At 51.5% G+C, this 23,306-nt stretch overlaps 1 protein-coding gene across 1 annotated transcript in view; it reads left to right on the top strand.

The window, feature by feature from the left end:
- LOC144723394 (PH domain leucine-rich repeat-containing protein phosphatase 2-like) overlaps positions 1 to 23,306 on the top strand; it is a 90,881-nt gene that overhangs the window by 49,471 nt on the left and 18,104 nt on the right. The window contains 8 exon segments of the mRNA XM_078602132.1: positions 4,262 to 4,322; positions 4,468 to 4,563; positions 5,452 to 5,607; positions 7,511 to 7,714; positions 18,980 to 19,142; positions 19,895 to 20,025; positions 21,411 to 21,521; positions 22,229 to 22,432. Coding sequence (XP_078458258.1) covers positions 4,262 to 4,322; positions 4,468 to 4,563; positions 5,452 to 5,607; positions 7,511 to 7,714; positions 18,980 to 19,142; positions 19,895 to 20,025; positions 21,411 to 21,521; positions 22,229 to 22,432 — 1,126 coding nt within the window.

Genomic DNA, 23,306 nt, shown 5'->3' with positions numbered 1-23,306 from the left:
CTTAACACGTACGATTTTGGGGTTAGGCCGTGGAATCATCCGATCAAATCTGTGCAGTTTAGACCTAATGCGGGAAGGCAGAATATGTTATAACTTGCTGGATTGTCATTCTGACTTCCTGGATCGTGTCCTGTCGATATTTTTTGACGACGTGTCAAACGAAACGTCGCGTCTATCTTTGCTGATCAACTTGGTTGTGAGAATTGTTCTTCGGCTCACCGGGGAGTGAGCCAAAACAATCATCTTCGGCGTGTTAAACGCTCGTACACCACGTGACATTGTTTTCGGCTATGTCAGGTGGTGGAGCTTCTCAACCACCTGGAATTGGTCAGATTATTTACATGGCCTAACCCAACATTCTGGTATGTAAAATACCAAGTTGATATGCCTGCGAAATGTGTCCACCTGGCTATTGTAGGGAAATTCTTATTCTTTCATAAAAATTACAAAACCCCGAAACTAAATCAATCTTACCACGGAGATGTAATGCCAATGCTCAGAAGTGTGTAACTTGGAGGCCAAATTGGCAATTACATTTTGAAAATGCTTTTATAAAAATTACGCGGATGACGTCCTCCTCTCAGATGAAGAGAGAGGAGAAGTGGAAAGACAAACGCACCTGTGGAAGGAACGTTTGGACGAAAACGGGATGAGGTTCAACATCAAAAAGACGGAGTATATGGAGTGTGGCCCCCAAACCGACGGCACCATCAGCATTGATGGAGAAGATCTGAAGAAAGTGACGGACTTTAAGTACCTGGGCTCCACCATCAGCTCAGATGGTAGCATCACGACTGATGTGCGGCATGGATGAAGTGGAGGCAAGTCACCGGAGTCCTCTGTGATCGGAAAATGCCGGATAGGCTGAAGGGAAAAATTTACAAGACCATCGTCCGACCGGTGGCACTCTATGGATCCGAGTGCTGGCCAGCCACAACTGTACACGAACAAGCTCTCCACACCATGGAGATGAGGATGCTCAGATGGAGCCTCGGACTCACTCGATGGGATCGTGTCATGAACGAAGATGTTCGGAAGCGACTTGGTGTGGCCCCCATTGCGGACAAGATGCTTGAGGCAAGGCTTCGGTGGTACGGCCATGTGATGCGAAGTGAAGAGTCATCAGTGGCCAAGACTGCCATGCGTATTGAGCCAGAGGGCCGCCGTCCACGCGGACGTCCGAAGAAGCGATGGATGGATCGAATAAAGGAAGACATAAAGACGGTCAACGCATCCCCTGAAGATGCCCTGGACCGAGCCAAATGGAGAAGACAATGCCGAAAAGCGGACCCTGCGCCACAGCGGGAACAACGCTAGGAAGAGGAAGATTGTTATGCTGTCTACCGGCACGAGCAGTACGCATGTTAGAACACGAGCGTGTGGGAACGAGTACACTCTGTGCGTCAGTCCGTGTGCGCTGTTCTCTATCGAGGCAAATCTCTTGACACATAGACCGGCACTGGCAGCTTGTTGGAGTTAGTTGGAGGGATTTTCACATCTTGTGGGGTCATGGTGCGTCACTTCGAAAATACCGTGGATAATCGCATTCGACCAATCGTTTCACATGTTGACATGTTTGGAGCAAATGTAATTTTCTTAATGCACCAATAACACAGTGGCCAATAGGTATGGGTTGTATATGCTACCATCAATAATTATCTAATGCATCAACTTTTATTTTCATTATTTTAACCTCTCTCATCTGCTTCAGAAATATATACATTTTATGTTCATGTTTATTTTGAGCCTGCTACTAAAGAAAACTGATTAAAATTTTACTGTTTTTACAGTCATTTATGTATATATTTTAAAAATAATTTAAAAAGTAGAATTGAGATATTGAATATAGGATTGGAGAAACTTCTCAAGCAGGGTCTTTCCTGAAAGAGTCTCTGGACAACAGGGTGTTGGCGCAGTGGTAGTGCTGGCACCCCAGCCAGACGGGTCTGGGTTCGATTCCCAACGATGGGGCACCTCATCTCCCCCTTTTCTGCGTGGGTTTTCTCCCAGTTTCCTGGTTCCTCCGATAGCTGAAAGAAATAATACAATGTAATTGCCGTTGAGCGAACATCCAAATGCTGAAAAATGACATGCACGTTGCTAAATTGGAATTACACAGAGCTATATCGCAACCTACTGCGGAAAAAAACACGGCAGGACCCTCGTGAAAGAGAGTCTTGAGTCTCATCGAGGCTGGGTAAACAAGCGTAATACTAATAAGACTTGCGTCGAGTAGCTCTACTTTGGTCAGATATTGTAAGTATTGTGCTGGGACTGGAGCCAAAGACAAACGGGGGGTGGGGGGTGGTGTGAGGACTGGGATTTGAAGGTCTGATGGCAACATTAAGGGGCTCAGTTGGAGAGCCCCTTGCGTGCGTGTGAAGCATCGCGGTGGCCAGTGGAGGGGATATCGGAGAAGCGTGGGAGGACGTAGGGGTGCATGAGGGATATGTGGAGGGAGCAAGGACTGAGAAATACTGAATCCATCAGCACATGGCCTTTAGTGATTCTCTTCTATACACACTTTACAGGCCCACACTTTTCAGTTGTAGATACAGTAATAACTATTAAAATCTCGTTTTGTGTGTTCAGCTTCACTAATCAGCTTAAGCTGCTTAGTGAAAAATGGGCTGGTACCCTGCCAGAATGCACTGTAATGTGGATGTTCAGTGAACCCTAACGGTTTCCGCCACCGCTTGCCTTTAGAATATCCTGCATTCGCTCTGAGTGGAATGTCTATAATGCAGACATGGACCACAATACCTTGCTGATCTCGTCAAGGAGCATAATTCACCATATAAACTCCAGTCATCCTCACAGCGGCTATTGGCTAGCCATCGAACAAAGATGATCACTGCATCGCGCGCTTTCAGATGCACTTCTGTGGCCGTCTGGAACACTCTTCCTTCTGATATTAGGAATCCACTGAGTGCTATGCACTTTTAAATCTAGATTGGAATTCATTTCATTTGAACTGTTTTTTTTATTTAGTTTGTCCTACTCCCGCACCTCCGATTGCCACGGTTGGCTACATACGGCGCGAAATAAGTAAAAAATGGATACATACACAACAACAACAACCGCCATTCGCCACTAAGTGGCAGTGGCGTCACCACGACGCTTGTGCCAGGCCATGTGCACCTTGAGGCTACGTGAAGTGTCGAACGCCCGCTGGCAGGAGGTCACGGGGCAGACCCAGGTGCCACGGGTCGACAGACCGAGATGACCGAGATGACTGGCTGATGCACCACCTGTGCCCCCTACTGTACCAACTTGCTGTGCTTTAGCCACCCGGCGCTCCGCTCATTGTTGTGAGCGTCGCTCCTCCGCTCTCCGTTGTTGTTGGAGGGCGACTGCCTCCAACTGCCCAGTAGCGTCCTTCACAAGCCTCCTCTACAGAGGCCGATCTTGACACCGCTGGTACCAGTCATCGGCAAGTCCACTCAGCTCTACGTCCTGTACCACATCACTTCATCTCTAGCCCGTGCCCCGCCCGTTTAGCCCCCTCGATCCGGCCGAACAAATGCTGTTTAGGCATGCGGTGGCTGGGCATGCGGGCTACATGACCCAGCCAACGCAGCCTTGCCTGCCGAAGGAGCTCACCGATGGGACTTTGCCCAGATCTTTCAAGGATTTGTGAGCTCCTCGCACAATCCAGCCTGCTTAAACCCAGGAAGGATCGTAGGCAGGCCAGCCTAAATGTTTCCAACCGGCGAAGATGCTCCATTAGGGGGGTCCACGTTTCGCAAGCGTAGAGAAGGGAGGGAATGACTGTGGCCGAGAAGACCTGAAGCTTCGTGCGGAGTGACAGACCAGGTAGCTTCCACACAGCGTTACGCAACCGATGAAAAGATATTGCCGCTCGACTGATTCGGAGTGAGACCTCTGCTGTTAAACTGGAGCCGGTCATAAGCACACTGCCCAGGTATGGGAAACTCTCCACTCTGTCCACTACTGCCCCATCACCCATTGGGAGTTGTGGGGGTGGAGTGTCCGATGGTACAAAATACCCAGGCAGGTGCTTAGTTTTGGTGGGGCTGATGGTAAGGCCCCACCTCTTAGTGGCACGCTCCAGTCTCCGCAGCAGCGTCTCCAACTCCTCTTCTGAATGAGCAGCTATTACCAAATACATACACACACACATGGAACCACCTATGAAACAATTTGTAATTGCCATATTGCTGTAAGGGAACCCTTGCTACGACAATAGAATGTCGTGGGCAGGATTAAAGTAGTGAACGTGTGTTCCTTTCCCTTCCAGTGCTCTCCACAGTCAGCATCCACCCTGCGCCAGTTCAGCTCGCGTACGCTGACATATCGAGGTATGCAGCTGCACTCTCCTGCACGGACAGTGCGATGGTTCGGGAGACGTTTTGTATTAAGCTGAAATGTTGCACCTCCAGTCATTCCCTGTTGTTGCGTTAACCTGCAGTGTGTGTGTGTGTATATATTGATGCCTGTTTACAGGAATAAGTTGGAGAGCGTTCCCGAATGGATTCCTGATGCAACCAGCCTGGAAATTCTCAATATCAGCCACAATGAAATCAGCGAATTACCAATCAGGTATAAATACATGCAGACTTTTTATTTTCAAATTGTGTTTGATCAGTGATCGCTTGAAAGTGGTAAAGAGCGACGTAAAACTCTAAGCGGTTCTCTAAGGTGCTATGAGTTTGGCGAGTGGCACGTTTCGTCACGGTCGTGGGTTCGATCCTGACCCTGACACGTGTATATTTTGAGTATGCATGTTTTCCTCCCTGGTCGCGTGGTTTCTCGGGGGTCCTCCGGTTTTTCCTCCACATTTAGAAACATGCGTTTTAGAGTATTTTGCTGCTATACATTTCCACACGATAACCCACTTCGTTGAGCTATCATTTGTGGCCACGTCACTTTTACAAAAGAGCTATATAGCTCCTTGGGCCTTGTCTGGTAAAATAAAAATTGTTTAGTTTAGTATCGTGTGGTCAGCATTGCCTCGATGCAAGTCATAAGGGACACAACCGAGGAACATGACTAATTGAAGTGCCGCCACGCTTGCTAGAGCCGCCGCTGTGCATTGCTAACCTGGATAGTGCCAGGGGATTTTCTCGCAATGCGTGGTAGAAGTAACACGTTATTCGCATTGCGAAGTCATGGGTGCTCTGCACCGCAGAACAACAAAACTCATCGTTTACCCCATTGGCGTTTCTTGCACCGTCGATCATCTTTGTAAATTGTTGAAAATCTACGCATATTGGGAAGGATTATAGATATCCAGACCCCCCACAGAATAACAGGATTCGTTAATATGAGGATGATGGATGAGTTGCCATTTGCTTTATATACAAATTGTGTTGCCATTTGTTTGCCCGACTCAAGTAGACGTCTTCGTGCGGAATTAAATAACTAATTTACTACGCACGCACGCACGCCTGCCCGCCCAGATTGCTAACTGCCCTTTGCCCACGCCAGGCTGCTGTGTGCTGAGGGCTTGAAGAGGCTCCTTGCTGGCCACAACCAACTGCGCCGGCTGCCTGAGCGGCTGGAGAGAGTGCACATGGAGACCCTGGACGTGCAGCACAACCTGCTCACGGAGCTGCCCACGGCGCTCTTCCTCAAGGCGCCCAGGTGCGCCCTGCACGCACGCACGCATGCACACACGCATGTGCCTAGGGGCGTGCATGTCGCGAGCGTTTATATTTGTTATCATGATCCGGTGGTGGAAATGGGCCCGATTTATGATGTTATTCTTTGGTTCTTTCGGTAAAGTCACGTAGAAAGAAAATAAATTAAATAATAGAATACGACGTTTCGATTGCAACACAAGCAACCATCATCAGGTATAACTAAATTTGAGAGAGAGACAAAACACAGACACGGAGACACAGACAGACACAAGCAGAGAGAGAGACGACATAGAGACAGAGAGAGACACACAATATAGATGCATAGAGACCCAATGCCTCTGTGTCGAGGCCTTAAATCACATCTCTCTGTGTGTCTCTGTTTGTCTAATTTCACACTTGACTTCTATTTTTAGCAATCTTTGGAGATCGTAATCAACCAGGCTATGCGTTAACTGTGTGTTAGCCGACTCTGTGTTGCATTGCATTTCCAATTTTTTTTGCTAAATTAAATTTTCTCAAACTGCCTATTTCTCTCTCTAAAATTTACCAGGCTCTCATAGGTCCATTCGCTCTTTCAAATCAAGTTTATGATGTTATGCCATACCGGAACTTCTCAGAACGGTTCCCTTTCCCACGCTGCCAGGTTTCCAGTGAGGATACGGAAGTGAGATGGTATGTGATTGTGTATTTGTGCGAGTGATTGAGACAAAGGCAGCCCGGGCGTGGTGCTGCCCACCCACCCCCTCGTGTGCCGTGCCGTCCTTCATAGGTCTTTACTAACAGCACTTGCCTCAAAAGTCTGTTGAGGCTATACGGGGGATATTTGTCCACCCTATGGGGGCCAGTGAATGAAAAGGCTAAGCTCTTGAAGATGACGCAATGCACTATCCATGACCTTTACGTGAGGTCAAAAAGTGACCTTGGTGTCAGAGGATGCTGATGAATGGGCAGGGCCAGTGAATTAAAGGGCTGGGCTAGCGCAGTGGAGCGGCACAGGAGGAGGAGGATGCATATAGCCTTGGCAACGTCTCCATGGGACTGTTTCATCGCCGGCCCAGTTAGGGCTCATTCTGAATGCGAGAATTTAGAGATTTATGATGTTTAAGTTGACATAGGAAGGACCTTTTGATCCATACATAAAACGTCACTACATGCGAATCACAATTCGTGGTGCTTAAAATAAAAGCTTTGGCATCACATGTGCTTTTCACAAAATTATGCAACACCGGATGATGGCCAGCTGATTGCTGATGGTCAGTTTTCATATCGCGAGCACAGAAGGTTTAAATTATGGTTAAAATGATGTTCAACCTGCAGGCCCATAGTATTGTTCAGCCATAGGAAAAAATGCTCTTTTGTAATATTAACAAGGAGGGGGTGAGGTGACCGAGTGTCTGGTGAATGGTGACTGGTCCTGATGATTGGTGAGGCTGATGGCCGGTGAGTGTATTGTGATTTGGTGAGTGGTAAGGGTAAGCCTATTGTCAGATCTCACATCACCCTATTCGTAGGATGCACTGCCACCAGTATGCGTTAGAAGCACACAAGAACACTTTACAGCCATGCGGTGGTGAGATGTTAACCACCTCGCCTCGTATACCGGAGGTCGTGGGTTCGATCCTGACCCTGACGCCTGTATATTTTGAGTTTCCATGTCTCTCTCTCCCCATGGTCGCGTGGATTTTTTTCTGGGTTCTCCGGCATCATGCGTATTTGGCTGCTATAAATTTCCATGCAATAAGCCACTTCATTGAGCTATCATTTGTGGCCCGGTCGCATCTGAAAAAGAGCTACATAGCTACAGAGCTCTGTGGGCCTTACCTGGTAATATAAAAAGTTTATAGTTTATTTCATCTTGAAAAATCTCGTGAAACCTTTTCATTCGATCGCTCGGCGGCTCGCAGCCTACGCTCTCTGAACGCGTCGGCCAACCGCCTGGAGTCGCTGCCACCGTCAGTGCTCGGCGAGGGGGAGAGCGTGAGCACGCTGCAGGAGCTCTACCTTGCCAACAACCAGCTGGTGGACAAGTGTGTTCCTCATCTGACCGGGCACCAGCACTTGCGTGTCCTACACCTGACCTACAACCTGCTCACCACATTCCCTGCCAGGTGAGCTCACGCGCGCGCCTTCGCTGCGCAGCCGGAAGGTCTTTGGCGGTGCGGGACGAACTCGCGGGGTGGGCATGTCCAGTGCGGTTTGCCTCGTCTGCCCTACTGAGAGCCACCCCCCCCCCTCCCGCTCACTCTCCCCGTCTCCTCGTCACTGCCTGCCCCTCACGTTCTTCCCCCATTCGCACGTGGTAGCCTGCAGTGGCCTACATATCGTTCATCACAATCCGATGACAGCTCCTCTCTTATCCAACGTCGCCCTTGTCCATTGCCCATCTTCCTGCCCACGCTCATGGGAATTGTCCTCTTTTGCTACAGAAACCAGTTCCACCATACTACTCTGCAGAGATGCCATTCATTACTGTGCATGATATGAACTCTTGATTAAGACGCAATAGAGCAGTGGTCCCCAACCTCTGGTCTGCAAAAGCCGTGGGAAAGTGGTCTGCAGAACTGCTTTTTTTTTTCTCCCGCAAACACCACTTAATTTTTCTGGCCACTGCAACTGATTGATATAGTATTCATCACGAATTAACACAGCTGCTGGCTATTGGCTCAATCTGCTGATTGCTGGCATCGGTTTGTAACGAGTAGTTTTAATTTGGAAACATCTGTTATTGGCGCACGCTGGATCAGCGATCGTTCGTCGAGAGATGACAGCGAGCGGCGCGCGGCTCCATGAGGATTTGGGAAGCACTGCGGAGGGATGACGTTGCCTGTGTGCTTCTTTGGTAACCTGATAATTCCTTGCCCCTAAGGTGGCTGTTCTCTTTACACGATTGAATCATTCGCTTCGCGACAGTTGTGAGGGGCAGTGCTTGCAGTGTTGTGTGGAACTGGGCACTGAGGTGACATGACGAGAGAACGCCTCTTAAAAGCCTCACAGTGCTTTTTTTCCCTTTTCTTCCTGCACACACTGCACGGGTTGGAATCTTTTGTATTAGGGAGGTTGTTGATTTGATTCCTGTGTCTGTTCCATGATAAAGTCACGCAGAATTGTGCTTGTTTAAATGCATGTTAAACAAGCTGATGTCATTAATATGAGTAGGCCATTGTTTTCTTTTATTTACACATTTATTTACAAATAAATGAATAGAATAGGAAGGTTGATTATAATCAGCCTTCCTATTTTATTATTATACTAGCAGGAAGTACCCGGCGTTGCCCCAGCGAAAAAGACACACATCGACTTACACACACTCATACATAGACTCACACGCACATGGAACTACGCACATGTAGTGGTGGTGTTGACGTGCGCCGACAGTGATGGATCACGGGGCGGCACGGGGCACGGGGTGCGGGGTTGGGCACGCGTTGGGGGCGTGGTGTGGACGCGCGCGCCGGGAGGGAGAGATCACGGGGCGGCGCGGCGTGAGTGGTGAGGCGCGCTGACACTGTGGGAAAACAGGATCGTAGCCAGCGCCCGGTGATTGGTCAAATGGGATGAGTGCTCTCAGCTACGTCCGCAGGGAGTGTATAAAGGGTGACGCGCGAGAGTACTCGGGGTTGTTAACCAGTTGAAGATCGAAGACGGAGGGAAGAGGTAGTGCCCTGAGACCCCTAGTCCCGCTGTCCTTGTTGGGACCGGGGCCCTGTGTGGCTCGGAGGCGAGACTGTGGGACCCGTGGTCCGACGCCCATGTGGGTCGGGACTGTGGGACCCAGAGTCGAGAGGAACACCCCGGCTGGGTGTGTTCCGAGAGGCTACGGGGCGTAAGAGCCCGTGTTCGAGTAGCTCAGTGGGTGTTAGTCACCCGAGTAGCTAAGTGGGTGTTAGTCACCCGAGTAGCTAAGTGGGTGTTGGTCACCCGAGTAGCTCAGTGGGTGTTAGTCACCCGAGTAGCTAAGTGGGTGTTGGTCACCCGAGTAGCTCAGTGGGTGTTAGTCACCCGAGTAGCTAAGTGGGTGTTGGTCACCCGGGCAGCTCAGTGGGTGTTAGTCACCCGAGTAGCTGAGTGGGTGTTAGTCACCCGAGTAACTAAGTGGGTGTTAGTCACCCGAGTAACCAAGTGGGTGTTAGTCACCCGAGTAACCAAGTGGGTGTTAGTCACCCGAGATACTACAGTGGGTGTTAGTCACCTGTGAAACGAAGTTGGTGAAATAAAGAGTGTGCTACCCGTGAAGTCGTCTCCCGCCGAGTTACTACATTACAACTGGCGTCAGAAGTAAACCTGTCTTCAAGAAGAATGGATACTAGGAAGACAACCCGTACCCACGAGCGAGATCGGGAAGACGACGGCGTACCGGAGACACCAACCTCGGGAGGAGTGGACGAGGAGTTGCCGCCGATGCAGCACTTCGCGGCGATGGCCGACGCTCCGCTCGCCTCCGACACCAGCCTGCAGGACGCACACTCCCGCCTGGCGGAGTTGCTGCTCGCCGCCGCTGCTGTTTTGGCGGAGATCTCCGTTCCAGCGGGCGGAGGGACGGCTGCGGGGTTGGAGGAGGCGGCGCGGCTGGAGGGATCCCGCCAGAAGGCGCTTCGCGCCAAAAGTTTTGAAGTTGGCGCCGTTTTTGAGGGTCCGCCATTAATTGGCGGGAAGCGCTGACACCACGTGGGCGGAGAGCTCCACTCGGAGCGGCCCGCGTCATCGGCGCGCGCCGGAGCCCTCCATTATGCGCCTGCAGACGGAGCCGACATTTTCTACAACCACAGCGGCGCGCGGGAAAATCGTTTCGACAACGACGACGACCGGGTCCTCCAGCAACGATTGCCCGCGCTGTCGGCGTTCAAGGCAGACGGGGGCGACTGGGGAGCCTTCCAACGAAGGTTCCTCGCACATCAAGAAATGTCGGGGTGGTCCGACACCACTGCCCTGCGCGCGCTGCCGGCGATGCTCGACGACGACGCGCTTGCGGCCTTCACATCGGCCCCTAGGTCGTCCCGCTCACCGCTCCAGGCCGCGCTACACCTAATGGCTAAAGTGTTCGGGCCGCCCTCGACCTGTCGCCACCAGTTCTACGATCGGCGAAAGGTGGTTGGAGAAACAACGCTCGCCTATCGCACGGCGCTGCTCGCCCTGGCGGACGCAGCTTTTCCCCGCATGGACAAGGAGGGGAAGGACGCCATGGTGACGGAGCAGCTGTTGGCATTGGCTCACGGCTTGGGAGTCCCCATCAATGTGGCGGACGAGATGGACATCTGCTCCCTGGGGATTGCCACGAGTATTCACGCATACGAGGTCCTCAAGCGCAAGCCAACGGTCATCTGCGCATCGGCGGGGAACGGGGCAGTGGCTGCCACGGTCGCCGAGCCTCAGCCTGCTGCGGCTCGGGAGGAGGCCTTCACTGTATCGAGACCGGGGGAGTGGAGAACGGGAGGTCGTTCGCCTACACGTTCATCCCGCAAGCTGGAGCAACCGAAACCTATGACGTCCCTCGTCGTCTGCTACAACTGCGGCCTTCGGGGTCACGTCGCAGCCGGGTGCCGGGCTCCGCGTCAGCGCGCCACGGGACCACGTTCGGACGACGACCGGGGCCACAAGTCATCACAACTAAACCCGGCAAGTCGCGGCACCTCACGCGCTCGGTCCCCATACACGGCATGTTTGGGTCGCCGCTTGGCGGTGCGGGGACCGCATAAGGGTACCGGGGGTTCGGTTCGGCGAGGGGGGTTCGTACACGGCCCGGAAGCAGTCGAATGGTCCGAATTGGCCCACAGGATGGTGGCTGCGTCGGCCGGGTCGTCCGTGGTAACAGGGTTTATTGACGGGATTGAGGTCCGGGTGCTTGTGGACACGGGTGCGTCGGCCACTATCATTTCGGACCTTATTTATAACATTCTTCCCGTCCAATGTCGACCCCTTCTGCCGGTGGACGTACCATTTTACGCGGCGAACGGGGGATCCCTGGGAATCATCGGCCAGATTCGGGCGACTATTTGTATTGGCGATATCAAATTGGCGGGTCCTATTTTTGTATCATCATCGCTGGCCGTTCCTTGTTTGCTAGGTATGGACTTTCTGTCTAAAATGCCCATCAAAATTCTCATAGATCAAGCCTGCATTGAGCTTCCATCGGGACGGCGGGTTGCGTTTTTGACGAGCCCTACTAAAATACGCACGGTTTGTGCGACGGTGCAGGCGCTGGCAACTCAGACTGTACGGGTGCCCCCGGGATCGCAAATGTTGGTACCCCTTCGGTTGAGAAAACCCCTCGGGGTGGATGCGGGGGCACAGGGAGTTTTGTTGGGGCCGTCTAACAGAGCAAAAGGGGGCCTCGACTTGGCGGTAGCTCAGACCATGGTGAGGGGGGACAGTGAGCCGTTCGTTATGGTCCTGAATACGGGGTCGCGGCCGGCCGTAATTACACAGGGAACGGTGCTGGCTCATGCCGCGCCGCTACCCGTCGAGGAACAGCTCGTTGCTCACGCGGGATTGAGTGCCGAGACGCATCCTCAAAGTAAGGAGGGGACAGAGTGGGTGGACTCGTTGTGTGCCGGGTCTAGTAACCTGTCCAGTGTGCAGTTGGGAGCATTGAGGGGCTTGCTACTCGAGTTTGCTGACGTGTTTAGCAGTCACAAGTACGATATTGGCTGCACAGACCTGTTGTGCCACCACATAGCTACGGGGGACGCGGCTCCTATTCGACAGAATCCCTTCCGGATCAGCCCAGCCGAGAAGGAGCATGTGCAGTCGGCGGTTAATGACATGTTGGCGGCCGACATAATTTCGCCCTCTTCCAGTCCGTGGGGTGCTCCTATCGTCCTAGTTAAAAAACAGGACGGGTCCTTGCGGTTCTGTGTCGATTTCCGCCGCCTAAACAAAATCTCTATGGCCGATGCGTATCCGCTCCCCAGGATGGATGAGTCGCTGGATGCCTTGGCGGGAGCACAGTTTTTTTCGACGCTCGATCTGCTTTCGGGATTTTGGCAATTGCCCCTCGATGACGAGTCGAAACCAAAAACCGCTTTCCGGACACCGGGAGGCCTATTTGAATTCAACCGATTGCCCATGGGCTTACATTCCGCTCCCGCCACGTTCCAGAGGCTCATGGAATTGGTTTTGTCAGGCCTCCAATGGGACACCTGTTTGATTTACCTCGATGATATCATCGTTTTCAGCCGGACTTTTGAGGAGCACCTCCAGCGACTGAGAGCGGTGTTCCTCAGGATGCGTTCCGCTAAGCTTAAATTTAAACCGGCTAAATGTTTTCTGCTTCGGGAATCGGTCAGGTACTTGGGCCATATCGTTAGTCGTTCAGGGATCTCGACAGACCCTGCTAAGACGCAATGCGTCAGCTCATGGCCAACGCCAACCTCGGTCACTCAAGTCCGCAGCTTCATAGGATTCGCCTCCTATTACCGGCGTTTTGTCAAGCAGTTTGCCACCATAGCCAGGCCCCTGCACGCTTTGACGGCTAAAGGTGTGCGGTTTCACTGGGGGCCGGAAGAGGAGGCTGCGTTCTGCTCCCTTCGTGACGCCTTGGTGCAGGCTCCCCCCTTGTGTTACCCCGATTTCACGCAACCGTTTTTACTCGACACGGATGCCAGTAACACGGGTATCGGGGGAGTGCTCTCACAGGTGGTCGGGGGGGTTGAACGGGTGGTCGCCTACGGTAGCAGGGTTCTGTCCCCTGCCGAACAACGCTACTGTGTGACACGTCGTGAATTGCTGGCGATTGTGTTTTTTATACAGCAATTCAGGCCGTATCTTTACGGCCGTCATTTTACGGTTCGTACGGACCATGCGGCTCTCCAGTACGCTATGCGGGTGGCGCAGCCATCCGGCCAATTGTCCCGTTGGTTGGAGGTCCTTCAGGACTACCAATTCACGACGATTTACCGCAAGGGATTGCGCCACTCGAACGCGGATGCCTTGTCGCGGTTGCCGCCGCGCACGGAATGCGAATGTCTGCTGGGATCGGCGCGGTGTAAACCCCCTGTCGCCGTCCCCGCGGAAGTTGTGCTCACGGCCACTGATACTACGGGGGTCGACGCTCCCACGGGGAGGGACTCGCTGTTAGCGTTGCCTCTCATCGAGTGGGGCCGTCTCCAAATGGCCGACAGCTCCCTACTCACGCTACGTCGGAAGGTTGACGTTCCCGAGGGGGGGGAAGCGCGGGTCGGTTCCTGGGTGTGCAGACAGGGCCTCTTGATGAAGTGGGACAACATGTCCCGGCGTCACGCGCTCGTTGTGCCATTTGCTATGCGGGGTAGGCTCGTTCTGGCTGCTCATGAGCGACTCATGCATTTGGGGTTTCACAAAACGCTCGTCCTAATCCAGCGAGACTATTATTGGCCGGGGATGGGCAACGACGTGGCGAACATTCTTAAGGGATGTGTGAGGTGCGCTCAAAGGAAGCCGCCACCAGTAGCGGCTAACCCACCGCTGCAATCCATTCAGGTTTCGCGCACAAACGAATTGGTTGCGTTAGACATCTTGGGGCCCTTTCCCGCTACACCTAGGGGAAATAAGTTCCTACTGGTTGGCGTAGAGTATTTCACCCGCTGGCCCATGGCATGGCCACTCGCCAACCAGTCGGCTGCGGCAGTGGCGGACGCCTTTGTCCAAGGTTATGTTTTGGACAAGGGCGCCCCTGAACGCTTGCTGACGGACCAAGGGAAGAATTTTTCGAGCGTTTTGTTGCGCGAGGTGTGCGACCTGTTGGGTACAAAGAAAGTGCGTACCTCCCCGTACCACCCGCAGACTGACGGAATGGTTGAACGTCTGAACAGGACGATTACGTCTATGCTGTGCCAACAGGTCTGCGACGATCAGGTTGATTGGGACTTACAGGTACCGGGGGTGCTCGCGGCCTATCGAATGGCCCCTCATGCGGCGACGGGGTTTTCCCCATTTTTTCTTATGTATGGGCGGGGGGCCGATCCGGCCATGGACGTCCAACTGGGGATTTCCCAGCCACGTGCAAAATCTAAATTGGCAGACCACATCAAGTTTAATATCGCCAAATTGGCTGAAGCGCGAGAGGCTGCGAGATTGAATTCGCAGGCTCGGCAGATCGCGAACGAGAGATTGCATGGACGGAGGTTGCATACGCACGATTGGAAACCAGGCGATAAGGCCTGGCTGCATTGTCCACATGCACCGTTGGCTACATCCCCCAAATTGTTGAGACCATGGAGGGGACCGGTGGAAATTGTGCGGGTTGCACGACCCCAGAGTATACAGATTAAATGGGAAAAACGCCGTTGGTACGTGCACCCCTCCCGACTGAAACCCTACGCGGCACCGCGTGACCCCGTTTTGTGCCGTAACGACCGAGCGTGTGATGTGACCGTCGACTCGGGGAGGGATGTGTCGCAGGCTGATCCTCACGTGTCTCCACCTGACCCACCCCCAGGTGTCTCGGGCCTGACGGCGGTTGACCGTCGGGAACCGGAACCCCGCGGCACGCGCGGATCCCTGATGCCTGGCCCGTGCCTTCCTGAACTGCCGGCACCACCGGACGGTCAACCGCGTCTGGTGCCGTACGACGGACCGGCAAGGCGGACTCGGGCTAGGACACAACACTTTTCATGAGAAGGAAAAAAAATTTTTTTAATACAATTTTTAAACCCGGGCTCACCGCCGTGTTCCCCCTCTGCCGGGGTAATGTCCCGTTCAAGGGACGCTCGGGAAGAATGGGACGCTGCACGAGTCAGAAGAAAGAAAAAAAATATATATATTTTTTTGCATACACATTTATTGTTGTCACTCGCCGGATTGTAAATATTGTTCTGTTGTTGTGGTGGCATTGCTGGTTTTTGCGGATGGCGGTGTTCGTGTTGTGTTATGTTGTTATGTTGTTGTTGTGTTACGGGGCACACATGGGAGGGGGTGTTGTATATTTTTATAGCAGCCAGGTCGGCTGCGAGCTATGTGGTAGGGGGTGATGTAGTGGTGGTGTTGACGTGCGCCGACAGTGATGGATCACGGGGCGGCACGGGGCACGGGGTGCGGGGTTGGGCACGCGTTGGGGGCGTGGTGTGGACGCGCGCGCCGGGAGGGAGAGATCACGGGGCGGCGCGGCGTGAGTGGTGAGGCGCGCTGACACTGGGAAAACAGGATCGTAGCCAGCGCCCGGTGATTGGTCAAATGGGATGAGTGCTCTCAGCGACGTCCGCAGGGAGTGTATAAAGGGTGACGCGCGAGAGCACTCGGGGTTGTTAACCAGTTGAAGATCGAAGACGGAGGGAAGAGGTAGTGCCCTGAGACCCCTAGTCCCGCTGTCCTTGTTGGGACCGGGGCCCTGTGTGGCTCGGAGGCGAGACTGTGGGACCCGTGGTCCGACGCCCATGTGGGTCGGGACTGTGGGACCCAGAGTCGAGAGGAACACCCCGCCTGGGTGTGTTCCGAGAGGCTACGGGGCGTAAGAGCCCGTGTTCGAGTAGCTCAGTGGGTGTTAGTCACCCGAGTAGCTCAGTGGGTGTTAGTCACCCGAGTAGCTAAGTGGGTGTTGGTCACCCGAGTAGCTCAGTGGGTGTTAGTCACCCGAGTAGCTAAGTGGGTGTTGGTCACCCGAGTAGCTCAGTGGGTGTTAGTCACCCGAGTAGCTAAGTGGGTGTTGGTCACCCGGGCAGCTCAGTGGGTGTTAGTCACCCGAGTAGCTGAGTGGGTGTTAGTCACCCGAGTAACTAAGTGGATGTTAGTCACCCGAGTAACCAAGTGGGTGTTAGTCACCCGAGTAACCAAGTGGGTGTTAGTCACCCGAGATACTACAGTGGGTGTTAGTCACCTGTGAAACGAAGTTGGTGAAATAAAGAGTGTGCTACCCGTGAAGTCGTCTCCCGCCGAGTTACTACATTACACACACACATGGACTAACACACAAACAAACAAAGATCCCCCATATAGCCTTAACAGACTGTAGGGGCAAGTTTTGTTAGCGAGCACCTATGAAGGCCAGAACGGTACACGAGGGGGTGGGTGGCCAGTGCCACGCCCAACCGCCTTTGTCTTCCTAGTGGCCATGTATACACACCGCACCAGGTACTCATTGGAGGCTGAGTCGACCTAGGGGGAGGCCCAGGGCCGGTTCAGATAATCGTCACTGGTGTTGGCCGTAAACAGGAAACGAATCCGGGTTGCCAGGTTCATAGTGCAGCGCGCTAACCGCTACACTATCGCTCCCCACTAACACACACACACGGACTTACACACACACATCGACTGACACACACACATGGACTTAAACACATACCGCACACACACGGACGTACACAAACAAACACAGCGACTGTCACACACACACATTGACTCGCACACATTAACGCACACATGCACAGACTCGCACAGACACAACGCACACATAAATGAACTCACACGCACACATGGACGTACACACGCACACCTAAATTTTATATAGATTAATAAGTTTGTTAATAATAGTTTTATATGTACGTGACTTTAGCGAAAGAAGCAAGGGAGAGGGGAAATGCAAGCGTGTATAATAAGTAATTAGGAGCGACCGCGAGGGTGTTCCGCCAGTTTGGTGCAAACTCTTGCCACAAGAGCGGCAAATAAATGAAAATCAACTAATACAAAATGACCCTAACCTACCTGTAACTATGAGCAGATGCACACCAATTAAGCGTAATTGACATAACGTCACTGCTCAACCCCCGTACTTAGGGGGCAAGTGTAAATATGATAGAATGAAGACGTAATAGCAATGAGTATATTTATTGGTTTGTCCCTGCGCAGCAAGTGATATTACGTGGCTGGTTGTGATTCAAAAGTACAGAAAAAGGCTATTCCCCTCAAACCTGTTTTTTGTGAGCAGGACAGTGATATTTAGAAATGTACCTATTTTCAAAGAGAAAACGTGTGCATAAGTGTGATGGCCTCACATAAAGACGTGGTCGCTAAAGCAAAGATAGTGGTAGCCGGGGAGAAAAAGCGTGTTACCTAGGGTAAAACATTGCATAATCCCTGTCATTAAATGAAAGCTTTGAAAGGCAATTTGTAATGAGTAAACAGTCATGGTCATAAATGTTTGAGGGAGCTGTAAATCTGTGTGTGTTACCTTGTGCAGTGTCCACACGAAAGATAATTCCCCCCTCCACCCCACCGAACGCGTGTCAGTTGGTAGGGTCGAACACGCGCTAGCTAATAAAAAAAAACAAAAACAGCACTAAATCGCTAATTAATCTACTTTAAAGGTGACGTACGTGAAATCGGAATAGCGCTGGCTCAGCCACGGGGCTTATGGCGTGCTACCAGGCTACTTTTTAAAAACATAAACCCCACGGTTTGCGAGCCAAATCCTTCGTAAGTTTCGGCCACACACAGACAGACAAAGAATGACTTTTATAGGTTAGAAAAAAGAAGACTAGCGGGACGTACCCGATGTTGCCCGGGCGAAAAAAATATTTCAAAACTTATCTTAACCTTACATATACATACACAGATACTAAGGTATTGTGAAAGCCCGTTGCGCCGGGTAAATAGTTGATATTGAAGGTTTCCGAAAATTGTCGACCCCCCCCCCCCGCCTCAAAAAATATCTTTACCCCCGCGTAGGTATATATACCTATACACCCTACATACAACAGAGTAAGTAGTATTTATTGACTTTATAGTAGTATCTACTGACTCTAGTAGCTATTGACCGTAGCAGTATTTACTGACTGTAGTGGTAGATACTGACTGTTTTAGTATCTACTAACTCTATATAGCAGTATCTCCCAACTCAATAGCAGTATCTACTATCACTACAGCAGTGCATACCGACTGTGGTGGTACCTGCTATCACTACAGCAGTGCATACCGACTCTGGTGGTACCTGCTTTAACTACAGCAGTGCATACCGACTTTGGTGGTACCTGCTTTCACTACAGCAGTGCATACTGACTGTGGTGGTACTTGCTTTAACGACAGCAGTGCATACTGATTGTGGTGGTATTCTGCAATGACTACAGCAGTGCATACTGATTGTGGTGGTATCCTGCAATGACTACAGCAGTGCATACTGATTGTGGTGGTATCCTGCTATGACTCCAGCAGTGCATACTGATTGTGGTGGTACCTGCTATGACTACAGCAGCGCATACCGACTTTGGTGGTACCTGCTTTAACTACAGCAGTGCATACTGACTGTGGTGGTATCCTGCTATGACTATAGCAGTGCATACTGATTGTGGTGGTACCTGCTTTCACTACAGCAGTGCATACTGACTGTGGTGGTGCTGGGCACTGGACGTTTTTAGGCCTTTAGGCTTGGTAGGCCCCTGCAGCTGTGTTAAGGACGCGACGAGGATAGCGGTGACTTTGAGCCTCCGTCGTCGTCATCATCGTTGCGCTGTGGTGCGTTATTGTTGCAGTAAACTGGCCAAGCTGACGGAGCTGGAGGAGCTGAACCTGAGCGGGAACCGCCTGCGCACAGTGCCCACCACCATCCTTGGCTGCAAGAGGCTGCACACGCTCTGTGCTCACTCCAACGCCATCAATGTCTTCCCGGAGGTCTTTCAGTTGCCCGAAATAAAGGTACCCGCTCTGCCAGTGCGGAGAAAAATAAGTACCGCCTTGTCACCGGTGGTTGTCCAACGGACATTTGCCCCTTCCCTCACCTCTCGGCCTCAGGAATGTGAAATTTCGAGCACTGGCTTCGGGTTGTAAACAGGAAAATATAGAAACGATTAAACAATTTTTATTCTACCAGGTAAGGCCCACTGAGCTATGCATTAATTCTCAGAGAAATGCCTCAATGCTCAGATGAGCAGTGAACCGCAATCCTGTTAATGACAACAGCATGTGCGCAGTCGACACACGACCTCCACAATCCACCCTGGCAGTCTGCCACCGCCTGCTCTCAGGCATTGCTCTCACTCGCCAGACTCGAGGATACCGCTCCCGACCGATTTACATAGCGTCTCGTCGGTCCAGTTTCAGGCGGAGCGTGTGATGTGCCGCCACGCATGTTGTCCGCGTGAGAGCAGCTCGTGGGAAAGTGCTACAAACCCAGCAACCCGAGTTAATTTCTCGATTACGGCTAACGCCAGTGACGATTATCTGAATCGGTGCTGGGCCTCCCCTAGGTCGACTCAGCCTCAAATGAGTATCTGGTGCGGTGTGTAAACATCGCCCACCGAGGAGACAAAGGCGGCCAGGCATGGTGCTGGCCACCGTGCTCCCCCTTATGTGCCGTGCCGGCCTTCATAGGTACTCGCTAACCAGCACTTGCCCCCCAACGGTCAGTTATTAAGGCTACACGGGGGGGGGGGTTTGTGCGAGCGCAGCTCGTGGATCTCAGCTGCAATGAGCTGACAGAGGTGCCGCTGCCCGAGAGCCTGCCCCCCAAGCTGCAGGAGCTCGACCTCATGGGCAACCCTCGGCTGGCGCTCGACCTCGCCGCGCTCGACATGCTCAGGTGCGCTGCTTGGACCCCCACGGCGCCCCTACGATGGTCACGCTCGTTTACCCATGAGAGCCTCGCTGAGTCTCATCGCTCTCCTTTTTTTGCTTTTAGGAGGTTCCTGCCAGGCTTTTTGCAGGAGGTGGCGACGCTGCTGCTGTTGTGTGTGTGATCCCGATTGAATAATTTGCATGTAATCTTTGAGCATTGGGATGTTTGGCCGATAGATTGAAAAAAATCTAGGTTAAAAAGAACTTCTTTTAGAACTGCTTTTGTGTTTAGTTGGGTTGTCTTTTCCCCGCACCTCCGATTAAAACGGTTGGCAACGTACAGTTCGAAATAAGTTCAACATGTGTACACACATACCGGTTACGTAGTGTGATTGTAGTTATGGGAGGAAATCGGAGAATCTGGAGGAAACCCACTCAGAACAGGGGGGAACTTACAAACTCTACACCACACCAGAAAGGCGCGCGAGTTAAGAATCGAAATCAGGTCCTTCTTGCTGTAAGGCATCAGTGTTAACAATAATAATCCGCTTGAAAAACACTTTAATGGGTACACCAGGTAGATTAACATGCATCCGGACAGCATACTGCAATTGTAAGTCCATCATTGCTCGTTGACTTAAAATAGACTCTTGTCTTGCGCATTTCTCCGTCACAACATGTGACCTCTTGCTGGTAGACACATTAGCCGCTGACACTGCAGAAAATCCCTATCTTGCGGTACAGGTTTGAGACGGGCTTTACGAGTTAGCAGATTAGGAAGAAGAGCTCATTTTGTGCTGTAATCTCGTGAACATATATTGAATCTCATGGAAAACACTTGTGCTGCTTAGCCTATTGGGTGACTAATGCCCATTAAATAGCACTGAGGTTGCTCACCTCTTATAATTAATTCCAAGCTTTTAACATTGTCTGGAGAAATTGAATAAGATCATTGTGGATCCAAGGTCAGGTTGCTCTGTTAGACCTTGATGTGAAAAAATATCAGCTACTCACAGGGTGAGTTTTATTCCTGAATAGTACATTGAAAATGTATGTTGCCATTTTGATATGAACCTAATTTAAATTACAAAAAATCCCAGGTTGTCGCCCATGATTCAGAACTGCGTTTGGTTAATGTTGCCTTAGCCTGTTTTGTATGATCACTTAACACTCAAACTGCTTGACAAGGCTAAATAAAAGCCTCTGTGTATCTTCTGCTAATTCAATTGAGCATTGATTTTTGCCTGGTAATTAAAAGTCCATTAATGCGTTGGACGCTGTAGGTATTGTACGTGTGCTCCGGACGCTTTGTGGATCGCTTGCGTGGCCGCGTCTCACTGGACGGGCAAGGCGGTGCCGTGGATGAATCCTTCCGTTGCTCATGCCGATGTTGCATTGTTTTTCCCTCAGCCACATCACCTGCCTGAAGATCGATCCCCGTCCGACCTTGCCGCCCGGAGATGCGGCAGAGTCACCAATTTGGAGCCACGGCTGCGCCGAGACTTTAGGGCAAAGGAAAAAGTGAGATGCTCATGGTCTTCATCGTAACATTAGCAGCCACAACCTCGCGGGGTTTGGCATTATCTCAATTGCCTCATTTTCTGACATTTTTTGTTTATAGAACAATCTCCATCACATTCACTGTGCTTGCACACAGGTGTATGCACAATGTGTCCACGTGTGTTGGTTATGCGTTGCCTTTGGCTTTGTGGGATTGGCATATTTTTCTGCAGCAAACTAAAGCCGGCCGTGCACAACGCTATCATTCACTTCCCACAGCGGAGATAACCGATGCCAAGCGTATATCTGCTGAGTAGACGATGTTTTACAATCAAATGTCATTCACACACACGTAAACACTCACACATTTATACATCAACATGCACTAAGTGGCGGTGAAGTCACCGCAGAGCTTGTGACAAGCTAGGTGCACTTTGAAGCCACGTGAAGTGTCGGAAGCCTCACTTGTAGGAGGTCATGGGACAGACCCAGGTGTTACGGGTTAACCGACTGAGATGACTGGCAGATGCACCACGTGTGTTTGCTACTGTACCAATCATCTTTTGCGTATTTTTATTTTGCAAACGTGAGACAGAACTGCCTCCTTTTTGACATCGTTCAATTTAACATCGCTAAGCAATAACGATGAGATGCGACCTCTGCTCAAGCAGCGGTGATGTTCGCGAGCGAGCTGAGCGCTCATCGCCGCCTTTGCATGTGGGACCCAGGCTGTGCGTGTCGTCGCTGGCGTCGGGCGCGTTCGGCGAGGACGCTCGAGAGGCCCTCTACGGGGTCTTCGACGGGGAGCGCAACGTGGAGGTGCCGCGGCTGCTGCAGTGCACCATGGGGGACGTGCTGAGCGAGGAGATGCAGCGAGCTCCCGCGTCGTCCAGCGAGGACCACATGCTCTACACCTTCCTGGGGACTCACAAGTATGAGAGGGAGACACACACTCTCCACTGATTGGACACTCCATCGTGTGAGAGACACACACTGCACTGACTGGACACTCACAAGTGTGAGAGAGACGCACACTGCACCTGACTGGACACTCACAAGTATGAGACACACACACTGCACCTGACTGGACACTTACAAGTATGAGAGACACACACTGCACTGACTGGACACTCACACGTGTGAGAGGGAGAGACACTGCACCTCGCTGGACACTCACACAGATGAGAGTTGTGGGGTTTTGAGATATTGCTTTGATATTGCTCGGCCATTGGACATTGAGCTGCATAGCCTCGCTTTTAGTGTGTTTTTTTCTATTGAAGTGAAAATTGATGGCTTTGAATCGGAACAATGTCTTGAAATAATCGCTCTTGCTATCTTAACATGATGTAGCAACACGCGTGTTGCTTACCTGCTCGTTTTGCACAGGAGAAACACAACAGTGTGAGGATTCAATTTAGCACCGTATTCAATGTTGGCAAGAACAACTTTTTGCACATTTTTTTGCCATTCTCTTTTAATACTGCGGATGGTTCTTTTCCCCAGACGACGCATCTGTTTTTATTTTGGGAAACAAAATGTTCTAAATTTTTCCCGTGAAAGAAAGTGTCTTTATGGGCTGTTTGCTGGTTGAATGGATTTAATCTGTTTTACTACACGCTTCTCATTTGAGCAGCCGTACAATTTGCTATTACTTCTTTGGGGGACGGTCATTGACAAAGCCAAGGCTGCTGATGAAAATATAATGGAGAGGGTAGAGTATAAATAAGTCACATAACTTCCCTTTTCTGGGGCAGAAGCAATTCGCTTTTTCCGTAGAACTTGTCTTTATTGTTTTCCCTTGAAATT

The sequence above is a fragment of the Lampetra planeri genome, chromosome 17 (assembly GCF_965212315.1).
Source record: "Lampetra planeri chromosome 17, kcLamPlan1.2.h2, whole genome shotgun sequence".
Taxonomy (NCBI): Eukaryota; Metazoa; Chordata; class Hyperoartia; order Petromyzontiformes; family Petromyzontidae; genus Lampetra; species Lampetra planeri.
Note: the sequence above shows the minus strand (reverse complement) of the source record. Positions and strands in the feature narration are given on the sequence as shown.